Raw genomic sequence first — 16,121 nt, 5'->3', positions numbered from 1 at the left:
TACATGTGGCAAGCAGTGCAAATAACAATAGCAGGAGAAGCCATTACTCACCGTGCTTGATGAAAGATTCTTACCACAATTGTTTGATGAACTTGTGAAAACCGGAGAGAGGGAGAGTAGCGAGAGAGAGGAGAGGAGGAAAGAAAACAGTGATAGGCACAAATGGAAACGCTAATGACAAGCTAACAATTGCTAAAGCGATGCAGGTGCACTGCACTCGCGGATTTAAAATAAAAGTGAATGATCAAATTAATCAGATTAGATTGATAGATAATATCAGAAATATGGTGGGAATTAAGTTATATTTCATCAGTTTAAACAACAGAGAGTGATAGTAATATAAAGATTCTACAGAAAAACAAAGCTACACGGATCTATCACAAAACAGCAGCAAACCAAGCAGGAAGCAGGATTAACACTGTCCAACAGAGACACCCCCAAGTGAGAGCTATTGCATCCACTATCCATCTGGATAGCCTAGGCTTTGAGACCGAATGACCTTTGGTGTGGCCCCCGAAGCACTCAAAGCGCTGCTCCAACTGTCAAAATGAGGCGGAACGGTCAATGTAGGTTCTTAAGGCCCTGACAGGGCAGAGTAAGTTCAACTCCTGATCATCCTGAGAAGGAGGAAGTGCGGCATGAACAACAATCTTGTCTCTGTACGGAGTGGAGAGAACCTTCGGGACATACCCGTGCCTTGGCTTCAGGATGACCTTGGAGTCACCAGGCCCGAACTCAAGACAAGAGGGGCTCATGGAGAGCACCTGTAAGTCTCCTACTCGCTTAACCAATGCTAGCGCCACTAGCAGAGTGGTTTTCAGTGACTGAGAACATAAGTCGGCAGTCTGAAGCGGTTCGAAGGGCAGCTCTTTGAGGCCCCTAAGAACCGTGGATAGGTCCCATGTGGGGAACGTGAAGGGGCGAGGAGGGTTCAGCCTTTTGGACCCTTTCAGAAAATGAATAACCAAGTTGTTCTTACCTACAGACTGCCCGGCTATGGGAGCATGAGACGCTGCGATAGCCGCAACATAGACTTTAAGGGTAGAGGGAGTACGGCCCCTATCCATTAAGTCTTGGAGGAAGGACAATATTTGACCATTTAAGGCTATAGAGGTGCCTTGTCGATGGAGCTCTAGCCTGTAATATGGTATTCATGACGCCCTCTGGGAGGTCTACAGACTCCCGTCGAGAGGCCATACATTGAGATCCCACAGCTCGGGTCTGGGCTGCCATATCGTTCCATTCGCTTGAGAGAGGAGGTCCTAACAGTTGCGACAGGTCCGAGAGCCATGGTTGGCTCCTCCACAGAGGGGCTATCATCAGGACCTTGTGGGCATCCTCCCTGATTCGTCTGATGACCTGAGGAATCAGAGCAATCGGGGTAAAAGCATAAAGGAGGAACCTGGGCCAGTCATGGGCCAGAGCATCCTCGACTTTTGAAAAATAGATTGGGCAATGAGAATTGTCTTTGGAGGCGAAGAGGTCAACCTCTGCCCTCCCAAAGACATCCCAAATCCTTTGAACAGTCTGGGGATGGAGCCTCCATTCCTCTGAGGGCAGGTTGGAGAGCCGCCCTTCGAACAGCTTCAGACTGCTGACTTACATTCTCTGTCACTAAAACATGTCCGCTCCTGTGTTCAGAATGCCATGCACATGCACTGCCCTCAACGAGAGCAGGTGGTGCTGGGCCCACTCTAGGACACTTTTCACTAGAGTGAATAGGGGTTTTGAGGAGATATCATCAGAAATACAATATCAAATGTAGATTCTACAGTGTCTAATACTTTAGTTTTATCCATCGCACCCAAAGATAAACTGCAGTGCTTTACAACTATAGGACAGGCATTATGAAAGACACCACTGTCATGTTGTCACAGAATGGGGTGACGGGAAGGCGAGACGAGGCAATTTGGAGGGTGGTCCGGCCGCAGCGGGACTTAGTGACTGGTGCTTCAAGCCGACTTCTTAGCAGAGCGTGAGCGCTGTCGGGGCTCAGGCCGCAGCATGAGCTGGTTTTCTGGCAGCGTAGTTTTACCGGGCTGCTGAGTCAGCACTGGGTTGGGCAGTTGACTCGAGGCAGATGAAGACGAGTGCTTGGGCAAAAAGTGTCACATTGCCTGTCGCATCCACAGCGTGGACGAAGAGACCAGCGGGGGAGACAAGCGAATCAAGTAAGATGGTTTTATCCACGTCCTTGATCTCCGTCAGATTCAGCCAGAGGTGGCATTCTAACACCACCAAGCTGGCCATCGAATGCCCGATAGCCTGGACAGTGGCCTTAGTAGCATGCAGGGCCAGATCCATAGCACTGCGCAACTCCTTAAATAAGACCGGGTTGTGCCCCACTTCGTCCAATGGTGCTGAGGAGCTTGGGCTGATACACTTGAAGCACCACCATGGCCACTGGAGGGATTTTCTCATAGCCCTTCTGCCCCGCGCCATCAACCGCAGTGCTCCTCAGGCGCAGACCAATCCTGGGGTCTGAGGCCGCTATTGACATGCTGTCATCTAGCAGCTCGTCTTCGGACCCGCCGAATGAGACCAGGTCGTTCACGCTGGCAGAAGAATTCTGATCTAGGGGGGAGAAGCGGACAGGCAAAAACTCTGAGGAGAGACCGATGCATGCGGGCCTTGAGCTGACGTGAGCTTGATCTCATACGAGCGCTCGGATCCTCTGCTCAGCTGTTTCTTCCTCACAGGCTCCTGGGAGGAGAGAAACGGTAGGGCACGAGGGGCGGAGTCACTTTCTGAAAAGAAAGTTATCCGCAAGTGCAGAGGGACCAGACTCATATCTACGCAATTTGGACAGGTCATGTTGATGCATCAGCATGGGACTTCCCCAGGCATCACACGCATGTGCATGTGCCACAGCTGTGGTGCGGCATTTGCCACAACGTCGCGAAACCATAGGCTTATGCGGCTCTACTTCGCCGCCATTGGTTCATTTCTATCGAACTCCACAAACCAATGGTCATACAGTTTCAGTGATTGAAAAAGGCCGCAGAAATCTGAGAAAAATTACTTTTCCCCATAGCGTCTTAGCCTAACGGCTTACGACGCAGTACGAGTGTAGTATCGAAAGGGAACTAAGTTCTCACACAGAAGTTTACGTTAAAAACACACGAGTTACAAAAACAGTTATTGTTCTGTGAAGGTAATGTCTGTGAAGGTAAACTGCTGGGAAATAAATCGCATGTTTATTTTAGATCTGTGGGGCAGCAGCAATATTGTGCAAGTGATTGCGCTGGCGCCTCCATGTCCTGCAAAGTGCGCTTTAGCTTCCACTCTCCGCACAAACGATTGGATATGCGCCTAACAGCGCTCATTTATCTATGTTAAATGTTTAATACTGTGAAATGCATGAAGTGTTTTATGTCTGTTTATTTTAGGCATTTAAGTCATGTTAGTTTGAGAAGGCTAAATTGATTAAATATAACACTCAACTCACTGCCGCTGCCGCTTGGTCGTTCCTTTAAAAAATAAAAACTTGAATTTAACAAACATAAAATGTTCCAAACATATTTCTAAATGAACTTAATAAAGAAACAAAAATAAATATGACCACTTTGCCATTAAAAACCAAAACCGAACTATTTCAATAGCTGTGAAATGGGGCAGAAAGAGAGAAAAAAGACACAGGATCTAGTCAGACTTGGGTCGAGAATTCTCATAAAGCTGTTGGACAAGGGCCGGGCCCATCCCTTGTTTTAATTAAAAGTTGCCCCCAGCTCGGTGGGCCCCCAAACTCCCCCACCTGCATACCCTGCATAGACGCTACGCCACTGGTCTTATTTGTTCTTATTTGTTCATAAAAGTTTTATGTTTAATATAAGCGACTTTGTCATTGTAGCATTGCTGATGTTGTGTGTGTGTGTTTTTCATTAAAGGGGTCCTATTATGCTCTTTTACAATGTCTTGAGTTTGTTTTGAGGGTGTACTAGAAAATGCTTGCATGCTTGGTTGTTCGAAAAACGAATGATTTTTTACATAATTTACATTATTACAATACCTTTCACAAACATCCTGCCCCATCCAGTGCTCGAATAGTTCCGGGTTTGATGAAGGCCCGCCTTCTGAAAAACTAAACGTGATGTGATTGGTTAGCTGTCCCAGTGCGTTGTGATTGACGAACAGCTTAGATGGTGTTTCAGTACTGCTCTGCCCCTTGCCAAAGCAGCAAGTTCCTCTGTCTGCTCCGGTTTAGTTAAGGATGACGTCAATATTGACATATCAATTTGAGCCGGATTAAGACCCAGAGAATATTGAACAACAGGATCACGCAGAACCTTTACACCCACGGATATTGCAAGACATATTAGAGTGGTAAAGTTATTGTTGTTGTTGTTTTTTGGCTAAATCAAGTTTTAGATAGGATGTCAACAACCACTTAAAAATAACTGCATTAACTATGTACAGATAAGTGCATATGTATTATTTTTATTGTTATTTAATTCTAACATTATAACATGAATTGCAGTGAAACTGTTATAGACTTGTATTTATTTTATACCATAGTCTAGTGTTTCCCAGGCAGGATATATAGGCAAACTCATTCTCTGCCAGCAGGAGGCGCTGTTGGAGTGGTATAGATCAAGGTTTCCACAGTAACTGCTGTACACAAAGCAGCGCTCCGCTCAAAAATCTGCTTTATCAGACATTACATGCAAGATTAAATGAAAATTGCCATTTTTTCTTTCCTTCAGGAATACAGTGATATAAAAATTCAATTCAATTCAATTCAAGTTTATTTGTATAGCGCTTTTTTACGATACAAATCATTGCAAAGCAACTTTACAGAAAATTATGTTTCCACAATATTTAGGAGTAGCTTATCAGTGGTGACTGTCACTTTATGTGCATACAGCCATATGAAAAAACCCACACTCAATGTATGGGAAACAGTGTAGTCTCATAATTGAAGTGTAAATTCTGCAGATTACATCATTGTCCAGTATTGTACTGTCAGTAATTTATTGTACATAATTTTCATAATTGTAACATACATATTTACATACATAATTATTCAGGTGCATGTGTAATAACTTGCGAAAACTTGAGGCTACAGCAGCATTTCTTCGTCATCGTCTTGTCTGATACACTCAACCAAGCATTTTAACCACTACCTCGCCCCTCCCCAGCCCCCAACCATTAGAATTTCCGTAGGCCATAATTATTTTAATGATATTCTAATTTATCACAATCTTTTTTGTGATATCACAAAACCCGGAAAACAAACATTGTAGTTCTTGAAAGGGATTTAAAAAAAAAAAAATATCTCCCTTTGGGGTGGACTTTGAGATTTGTTTCAAGATCTTATTTGAAGATCTTTTTTATGCCCAAACATACACATTACACAGTGAATAAAATTCAAAAAGTGAAAAAGCATAATAGGACCCCTTTAAGAGTAATACTGAATCAACCTTAAGCATTAATTTTGTTTCAAGAATAGGAAAGACCTAACGTAAAGATCAAATTAAGCGCTACAGATGAGAGAATGCGATATTTGTTGCTGCTGTCTGTAGAAATTATTGTTAATTCTTAACTTGGATACGGCAGATACAGGTTATAATATAATCCAAAAATCATGGCAACAAATTAGTTTTTAATTAGTTTAATCAGTTGAAATGACTTTCACAGTCAATTTGATTCAATTTAAAGGTGCTGTATGTACGTTTTTGACTCTACTAAAGCATAAAATACCATAATATGTTTGCAGATATTTAAGAATCATGCTAAGTTAACATACTTGTTTATCTGAAAAACCATGCTACAGTCAGGTATTCTCCCTTGAAAATGTGTGTTCCAGGCTGGAATGTTTTGGTTTGGGAAACCCACCCACTGCCAATTTACCCAATTGTATTTTGGCACCCCGGGTTGCCAGTTGGCGCAAAACTCCATTCATTCTTCATCAAGTGTGCTCGTTCCTGTTGATGTCATCAATCTGGCAACCTGCATGTGCATCAAGTCTGAGGAGAAGGGGCTGGGTGAAAAAACGCTCTCTCCAATATTTTGAATATGGACTGCAATACCTAGTTCAACCACAATCCTACATACAGTACCTTTAACTCATATTTAACCATTGCCTCTTGTCAATTGTAGGCTTAGACTTTTTTTTTTCAATGAATTTAAATGAATATACAAATTAATAAAATGAATATTATTTATTTTTTATTACATATTGTTCATTCTTTTTTGTTTTTAACACCGCAACCCCAGCACCCCCCTTTTTGCAGGGGTACATTCCAGGGGTGCTTCAGCTTCAAATTGATATGAGACACAATTTGTCCCGTATTTTACAAAGGCCAAGGATTTTGCAGGGTGGATAATATATATATATATATATATATATATATATATATATATATATATATATATATATAATATATATAATCATATTTGTCATATACAATTTGGCATTTAAAAAAAAGTTTAAAAAGTGCTCAATTATTTATAAAAATGGAACAAATAATTACATAATAAAAAAATGGAACAAATAATTACATAATAATGTAGTCCAAATTTAAGCAAATGGATGAAAAATAATTTAAATTCATCACATTCAGGTAACAGCTGCAGAACTGTCAAAAAAAGGACTAATAAATAATAATTGTAAATAAAATAATCAAATTTAAAATAGCAATATAAATGTGTTCTGTTGCAAGTTTACATACTAGAACATGTTTTCTCATGGTTTATTGTTGAGCTGTGAGTTCCTCACTGATTATTTGTGTCCTTTCTTTTTTCTTTTTTTTTTTTTCTTTGCAGAAATCACCATCAGCTTTTACTTTCACTTTCTTGTTTTGTTGCTTGTATAATATCCATTAGCTACCTTCATGGTTTAAAACAGAAAATAATTCCGATTATCTAGTGCTCTTATGAAAATTTCTAGCATGATTTATGAAAATTTAACTATACTGAATGACATAGCATAGACTTCTTCATTGTTAGTTTTTGTGTATTTCATTTCATTCTTCAACCAAAAACTAAAACAAATCCATTAATAACAGTGTTAAAGGGATAGTTCACCCAAAAATGACAAGAATGTCATTAATGACTCACCCTCATGTCTATCCAAACCCGTAAGACCTCCGTTCATCTTCGGAACACAGTTTTTATAGATAAATCATGATAAAAAGATATTTTAGATTTAGTCCGAGAGCTTTCTGTCCCTCCATTGAGAATGTATGTACGGTATACTGTCCACGTCCAGAAAGGTAATAAAAACATCTTCAAAGTAGTCCATGTGACAACAGAGGGTCCGTTAGAATTTTTTGAAGCATCGAAAATACAATTTGGTCCAAAAATATCAAAAACTATGACTTTATTCAGCATTGACTTCTCTCCCGGGTCTGTTATGAGCGCGTTCACAGCACTGCAGTTTAGTGACATCCGGTTCGCGAACGAATCACTCGATGTAACCGGATCTTCTTGAACCAGTTCACCAAATCTAACTGAATCGTTTGAAACGGTTCGCGTCAACAATAAGCATTAATCCAGAAATGACTTAAGCTGTTAACTTTCTTAACATGGCTGACACTCCCTCTGAGTTCAAATAAAACAATATCCTGGAGTAATTCATTTACTCAAACAGTACACTGACTGAACTGCTGTGAAGAGAGAACTGAAGATGAACACCGAGCCGAGCCAGATAACGAACGAAACATTGACTCGTTCTCGTAGTACTGGTATCAGGGATACTTGCCTTCAGTCTTTATGTTGTTTCTACATTAATTTGAATATTGTGAAATTATTGCTATATAAAAGTATATTTAAAAACTTTAATGTAAGGTGGGATTAATCGCGTTTAATTTCAGAAAAAAAAAATATCTATGTACTAATTAATATACAGTTCATTAGTTAATTTTTTATATACATATTCTGTTGTCTTCTTTTTAAAGAACTTCAAAAGTTGCGCTTGAACCATTTTGCATCAGCTTGTGGCAGCTTGTTACAGTACCGAGTTCTGATTGGCCAATCGCCATTATTTAGTTCGTGAATTAACATTTAATTTGCACAATAAATTTTACACAATACACAACATTGTTAATCTAAAGGGAATGGTTGGTGGGGTGCTTTTTGTCATTTTGCCATACCCCCCCACACCCACCCACACATCCCCCCTCAATTTGAGCCCTGCTTATACTGAAAGTTACATTTTCAAATGAAAATGGCAACATGATCATTTTATAAAGTATGTGTTCATATGTGCTTCATTTTCGCTGGAGGAAACAGCTGTGGTGTAATGAGGGATGAACGCAGTGAAAACTTAGATGTAGACAGTAGATGGGGAACCGATTATTGCTGCTCCATGATATTTTGTAAACAGTATTTATGACAAAAAACTGCACAGATGCAGACATTATACAAATCTATCAATAAATACACACCTTGAAGCTCCCTGATAGCACACGTACATCATGTATACATATATTTGATATCTGCATTTACACTTGCAAGACATATTTTTTAGAGTGTTTGCTCATCTGCAATATGTCTATAGGACATTTCCTATCAGATGTCAAACAGATGTTTAGAAAATGTCTTTAAAATGTTTCAGACGTACGTTAAAACCGACATCTTAGAGACATCTATCAGATATTTGTACACAGCAGATGCTTTCCAGATTAAGCGATCTTTAACAGACATCTTGCAGACGTTCGTGTTCTGTCTGGGCTCCCTCATTACCTGTACCTTTTTCTGCGCTCATTTGACTAGTGCCTGGTGCTGAGGCGAAGTTAGAGTGTGCGTCTGAAAAGTCTCCCATTTTATGCAGTTCTATGGGGGTGCTAGAAACAAAATGAATAGCATCCTCGGTTAATGCTATAATAATGGCATTTCATTGCAGATTTGGCAAACTATCCAGTGCTTATCGAGGACTACAGATAAAGCACACATGAACATTTGGTAGCTTGTTCATGCTGGCCAAAAGATGGGGATTTCCTTGCAGAGTCTCCCTCAGAGGAGTTAAAGACCAATCAGGATGCAGGTCATGGCAGCCCCATTGTGAATATGTGAAGCTCGCTACACTCAGTGGAATGAAAAAGCCTGTGAGCAGTGCTACCTGCACAGACACGTACTGTATTTCTCTTTCTGTCACACACACAACTAATTAAGCCTTTAACTGGAAGCTCTCTCGGCTGGTGTTTTACACTTTAAGGAAATAAAGAATACATACACACATAACTAATTTCTAGAATCTGATTTTGTTTAATTTTAGATTGTTGATGTTGCCTGGTTTCCATGTGGCTTTAAGATTTTACCTGGTACTCATGAAGTAAATATCTGTTGTGGAATCTTTAATTGTGCACAATTCCATATGGCCTATTGAAGGCTTGCACCTGTGCTGAATCTGAATGTTTTCTAATGCAGAGACAGGGATTGGCTCAATTTCTGGTTGTACTGAGGTAAGAGTATCATATGTCCATGCTGTGGATGGATAACAGTGTGTTACCTATTTATGAACCCACTCATCAATTGTGTTGTAAGCAAAGGAAAGGCATACCGCACATTTAAACAATGCTTGCTGGCAGTACACAGAAGGTCTTTGTGAAACCTTCACTGCTTATGGATAAACAAGGAAGGCATATTTAAGACTGTCACAGCAAACTTTACATTACAAAACTACAGCAACCATAGAATAACAAAATACTTTTTAGTCATTAAAGGTACAGATCACTGAAAATGTAAAAATGTTTGGAACAACTCTGGACCCCACTGACTTTCATTGAATGGACTCAAAACACTGAGATAGTTTTGAAAATATCTTCTTTTGTGTGCCACAGAAAGAGAGAAAAAAAAGTGCATACATGTTTGGAACGACATAAGAGTGAGTAAATGATAGTCTGTCTAGTCTTACGAATGTTATAACATAAAAATCTTCTCGTTCTAACACACCAATTTAAGTTAATGTAACCTTTTTAAATTTTATTTATATTTTTTAAAGAAACAATGCACTTTATTTAGATTAACATAAAACATATTGTGCAGCCCATATGTAAAATCTTCTGGGTGTGTGACACACCTATCACAACTGATTGATGCACTGATAACCATGGACAGTCCAAAGAACACTAAACTACTTAATTGATGAATCCTTGAGTATCATAGGGACACCTAGTGACCAATTTCCAGTACTGCAATAATCAAAATTTGAAACACATCAGTGTGAATAGCCACCTATAGTTGTTCAACATGAGATTAAGTCACTGAAGTATCTGTAATTTCTCCCTCTTCTAGTTGAAATCAAAGGAAAAGTTCACAGTTCTGAGTACAAATGGGAGCACAAGGAGAGGAGCCATCACAGCAAAGAATTCAAGCGGGATAAAGACTGCAGCAGCAATCGAAAGTCATTGCATCGGCGTGACAGCAAAGACAGAGAACCAAATGGCATTGAAGCCTTATCTCGACATGACAGCAAAGACTGTGGATATAGTAATGTTGAGCCATTAGCCAGAAGGGACAGCAAGGACAGGGGATATAACTACCCAGAGCTGCCTCCCCGACAACAGAGCAAAGATAGAGGAAGTAGCACTGAGGCACTGCCTCAACGAGATAGCAAAGACAGGGGCTGCAATAATGCAGAACCTTTTGCCAGGCATGACAGTAAAGACCGAGGTTGTGTTGGTCCAGAGCACTTGCCCAGACAAGACAGTAGAGACCTGCTAAGAAATGGTCCAGACAGCAGATGTGACAGCCGAGAGAATGTTTGCTATGGGATAGACCTTCTTCCCAGACATGAAAATAAAGATCTGGGTAGAACAGGCTTGGAACGTCAGCGGGATAAAGATGGTGGCAAGCATGTCATAGAATCCAGTAAGGACAAGGAGAAAAGCAACAACAGTTCAGACAGCAGGAGGGGGAGCAAGGAAAGGATCAACAATGGCAATGATGTCATTAGCAAATGGGACTGCAAAGATAGGGGAGTACACACAAATGAGACTTTACCCTATTATGATGAGAAAGATAGAAGCGATTATAGCACAGAATCCCCCAAAGCACAGGACAAAGATGCAAGGCCTGGATCTTTAGCCATGGCATCTGCCACTTGGTCTGGACCATCCTCCATGAGTCCAAATATAATGTTGGGGAATTCAAACTCTGGTAAGAACATAATTAGTTTTACAGCCCAGCTAAAAAGATGAGCACAGCTAGTTAATATCATGTCTTGAATGCTGGCCCTGAGAAAGGATGCTAATTTGGTGAAGTTGCTGACCAACCAGGTCTTCAAGCCTTGTCTTCAGCTTTTATCTTAGCCTGACTAGCTAAAAGAAAAGTGCAGAAAATCCCAGGAAATAGACCAGCCCAATCAGGCTTGGTAGCTAGCTTTGGCTGGTTAAAGTTAGTTTTTTTTTTTTTTTTTTTTTTTTTTTTCAGCAAAGTAAAAAGACAACACTGGTTGATCAGCTTCACCATGAATTTGCTAGACCAGCAATAACCAGCAAAAATTTGCCTGATCTATTCTGGAAGAGCACAGAAATTCATGCCTGGGGCTGGTCTTTTCATGTGGAAAGATATAACTGCCATAACTGATGTTTCTTGTTCATCTGTAGGAACGTTCCTTGCAGAACTAAAGATGGTTCCAAAGGCAGGATGGTCTTCTTCCACAACAGTAGCACCATCTCCAAAAGGCACACCTCAGAGACAGCTAGCTGATGTCCAACAGGTACTGTCTTTATCACTGTACTTATTTGTGCAGCTGTAAAATTACATAGAGTTGACAACCTATGTTCTCTATATGTGTCCAATAGATGCCCCCTATGCCATGGTTGTATAGTGACAGCACCATGGTGGAGATGATAGAGAGGAAACAACGCCTCTGCCGGGAGATAAGGTCTCGACAACGTCTTCCTGACCGTAGCCCATGCAAGAAAGAAAGCCTGCCTACAATGCCCAGCTGGAAAAAAACTAACGGGGCAAAGAAGCACAGCCCACCTCCCTACCCTACTCAGACTACAGTCTTCTGGGACACAGCCATTTGACTTCGTGGGTCTTGTGAGCATATTAGGGTCATGCTCTGTCTTTCATTATCAGGCAGGTTTGAACCCACCAAAAGAGTGGTGTTATCGTAGCAATATGTCAGAGCTTGCAGTTTATGAGGTTTTCGTATTATTGTTGATATCTAATATTTTTATATGCAATGTGATTCTTTAATGAGTTAGCATCAATAGATATTTTCTAAATTAAATACATTATCCTTGCAAAGATTATGTACAGTGTTGCTACCATTCTTTTCTTGCTTTTTTATTTTTCATTTTTTTTATTTCGCAATACACAATCGGTACCTTTTCATCAAGCTTTGACTTGCCTTTCTATTTTGAGAACTATGGAAATGAAGTTTCTGTGGTATTTTACCACACTGAATGAAGTCTATTTTAACACTGGACGTTATGGTGATTGGATTAGGGTGAGCTTCCTTCTAGCTGCCTTTCCACACATTATTAGATCATTTATTTGAATGTCTTAAGAAATAAACAGATCAAGCATTTATCAAAAATCCTTCAGAAAGGGTTCATTGTTTTTAACCACATTCTCATTTGCTCTGCCTTTAATTTCTTTAGTGAGTGGTAGGTTTCAGAGAGTATGACTCTGATTTAAGATCAGATCATTGCACATAGAAAAGGGGTAAATGTTTTTCTGTGTAATACAGAAAATTTCTCCTTTATGGGGTGTTGTAACAGCTCTGTGTGTACATGACATGTACAGGTGTAAATCCTGAGGGACGGCCCTCTCCTCTTTGAGTCTGTGGCAATAGCTGGCGGGTGCGATGGAGAATTCTCCAAAATGCAAAGGTAGACACCCAGAGATTAATGACAATCTGGAATATCAAAGTTTTTATTTCATTTTAGCATTTTTTAAGGATTGTGTACATGGACTGATAATTGTAAAATTAGATGATTTTTGTGTAATTGTCTTGTATAGAATGGCTGTGCCATAATTTTTCATAAGTTAATGGAGTACATTTGGATTTGGAATTGGAAGTTTCAGACAGACACAACTGTCTATATTAGCAAAACAAACAAATGACCAATAGCTCAGCTATTGTAAGTATATAATACCAATGGCTTCAAGGCCTGGTAACAGGGATTATGGCTACATAAACAAAGAGGCTGTACAAAAGAGAGCTGCAATTCCACAATCCTCTGTCACATATTACCTGACTGGATACCCACTGTTGTCCCTCTACCTCAAACTCTCAAATCAGTTCAAGTGGTCATTCATTTGCACAAACAATGCACCATCTGCACTGACAAAGTACTTGGATGTTGTAGTAAAATTCCCTCACCTCCACCATTCCTCATTCCTTCCTTTGACCTCCATGTTTGAAACTGATGCCTGTACAAATGCGTTGCCTTGGAGACCGGTACTCACTGTAACTGGGTCACACTGGGTGAACACAGTCGTAAAGACTGTAGACTAATCCCCTGAGAGGTTTTTTTTTTTTTTTTGCTGCTTTACAAGCATTTTGGAGAAATAAAAACTATTAAATGTCTAAAATAGTGTTTTAGACTCTGTATGAAAGGTGGTCCATTTATTTAACACATATAGTTGTGTGAGCTAATCATAGGTTGGATGACAAGGGGAATAAACAACCGAGGTAGCACTTGGTATAGTCTCAAAAACATGGAGGTTACAAGATGTTGTAGCCTGTTTTTATGTATGTGTGTCAAGCTACCACTATATGCAGATCATCTATAAACTTTGTAATTCACTCTCTTGTGGCTAGAGGGTGCAGTATGGAAATGTAACAATGAACAATCATCTTTGTATTTAAAATGTGCACTGTGACAGGCAAAAAGCCTATGTCCTTTGTCTTACTGCACTGAGTGTTCGCTTCTCTGTACAGTGCCATTGGAAAAAGTATACTGATTGTCACGAGACTTTTCAAGATGAATAAACAAATATAAACTTTAAAATTCTGTGATGTGCTTTGTCCCTTTACCAAATCTTAAATGATTCCTCTAAACTTCACTAATAGTTTTCATGTTTGAGGCTACATTTACTGTAAACTGGTGTTCAGTTAACATTATTTGTAAACACACTTTATTGTCTCAGTAAGATATGGTCACATCCAAACTATAATATATTTAGTATTGGTGTATAGTACAAAATTTTCTTTTATCGTTATATTTCTGTTGCCTAAGAGGCAGTCGTTAAACTTCAGTTAGGTGAATTAATGTAAGCTACTTGAAAATTCCTATTGGAATTATGGCTGTCACCAGGCATGTGCACAGGTAGGGCTCAACCTGTGCAGAACACATGCCCTTTTTGCCCTTACACTCCGAAGTGCCCTTTTTTAGTGGTGGTGTTTTTTTTTTGTTTTTTTTTTTTTTATAAATCAATACTATTGGTCACCCTTTACGTCTGTCTGTCTTACAAATATTTAGCCAATGAAAGGTAATAAAAAGAGCTTGTGACTAAATCTTTTTGTTTCCGCTCAAACTGTCAGTAAAACCTCATAAGTCCACCTTCTCTATCTTGACTGAATGAAGTCCACAGCAGCTGAACAAAGTTTTGCCAGGGTAAATAAAGATATTTTTGTTTGAATAAGTACAGTGTTTTCTTTACGCAAGAAACACTATGTCTACCAAAGCTCATATTTTATGTATTTGAGGATTGAGGATATTTGGGATAGCATTTGCCATATAGTCATAGCCAATAGCCTACACTTAAATAGCCTGCGCATACAGTAGCATTTAATCTTTTATAAAAAGGGATTTTGGCCAAATGTATTTTACAGCAGTAAAAACTGAGCGCCCATATAACTACAACAAAATTTGTAACCTGCTCATGCACATTTGCTTGTCAAAAACCCCGTAGCTGCATTTGAGTTTGACATATCTAACATAAACTTATGCACTCTCACACATTCATACAAGTTGCAGACAGAGAGAAAGTGAGGAAAGAATGAGTTTATAAAGTGAAAATATGAAATAAGTTTATAGCAATATATGCAATTGCATAGACCTGAACAACCATCAATCATCTAATTAACCCTTGCACTGAGTCTCTCAAAGAGGCTATAAACTTTATATTATATGCACCAGTTCAGCTAGAATCTGGAGGTTGTAGTTGTGTTGCCTTTGTATTAATGGATTCCCTTTTGTAGTCCTCTTTGCAGAAAGGGGGTTCCCAAGGTTGCTGATTGGCTGGAAGTTCAGTGGTCATTTGTAGTGAAGTCTTGGGTGTTGGCTGAAGTTACGGAGTTGTAGGCTGGTTGACGTTTTAGGCAGGCACTAGAGGTCGGAGACACAGCATTGGTAATAACATTTTAGACTTTGTTTACACCACACAGAGAGGAGCTTACAAAGCCCTCCCCCTCCCCCACCTTGGTGCCTCAGACCACATCACTGTCATGCTAATGCCTGCATACAGACTGCTCATTAAAGTCGCCAAACCATTTCACAAACAAATTCAAGTGTAGCCAGAAGGGTCGTCAGAGGCTCTTCAAGACTGTTTTGACACCACTGCCTGGAATATATTTAAGCAGGCTGCCACACACAATAACACCACAGACCTCCAAGAGTACTCCGAGACGGTCACTGCTTACATCACCAAGTGTATTGATGATGTAACAGTCACAAAGACCATCACTGTCCGGGTCAACCAGAAACTGTGGATGACAGGGGAGCTCTACAGAGTCCTGAAGACGTGGAACGCTGCCTTCAGGGCTGGAGATGAGGTGGGCCTGAGGACAGCTAGGGCCAACCTATCCCGCAGCATCAGAGAGGCTAAGAGACAGTACTTCAGGAGGATAGCCCATCGTTTCAACGACAGCAGAGACACTCAGAGCCTATGGCAGGGGATACAGATCATTACGGACAATACGCCCCCACCGCAGACCTGTGACAGCAACATCTCCCTGCTGAACGAGCTGAACGCCTTCTTTGCTCGCTTTGAGGAACAAAACATCACCACTGCACAGAAGACTCCACCTCCTCCCGGTGACCAGGGAATGACGCTGACCCCAGACAGCATGAGGATATCCTTCAGCAGGATCAATGCACGCAAAGCTCCGGGTCCTGACAACATTCCTGGGCATGAACTGAGAGACTGTGCAGTGGAACTCACTGATGTCTTCACAGACATTTTCAACATCCCCACATGCTTCAAAGCTACCACCA

The 16,121-nt window shown here is 40.3% G+C and overlaps 1 protein-coding gene across 1 annotated transcript; it reads left to right on the top strand.

Moving 5' to 3' along the window:
• Positions 1-321: 321 nt before the first annotated feature.
• Positions 322-13,913, top strand: LOC109082755. The gene is made up of 4 exons (XM_042754661.1): positions 322-766; positions 10,237-11,100; positions 11,550-11,662; positions 11,748-13,913. Exons 1-4 carry the CDS (start codon positions 709-711, stop codon positions 11,976-11,978), a joined length of 1,266 nt encoding a protein of 421 aa, XP_042610595.1. The 5' UTR covers positions 322-708; the 3' UTR covers positions 11,979-13,913.
• The last annotated feature ends 2,208 nt before the right edge of the window (positions 13,914-16,121 follow it).

This window comes from Cyprinus carpio, unplaced genomic scaffold, assembly GCF_018340385.1.
Source record: "Cyprinus carpio isolate SPL01 unplaced genomic scaffold, ASM1834038v1 S000006578, whole genome shotgun sequence".
Taxonomy (NCBI): Eukaryota; Metazoa; Chordata; class Actinopteri; order Cypriniformes; family Cyprinidae; genus Cyprinus; species Cyprinus carpio.
The sequence above is the reverse complement of the archived record's forward strand: the minus strand, read 5'-3'. Positions and strand labels throughout refer to the sequence as shown.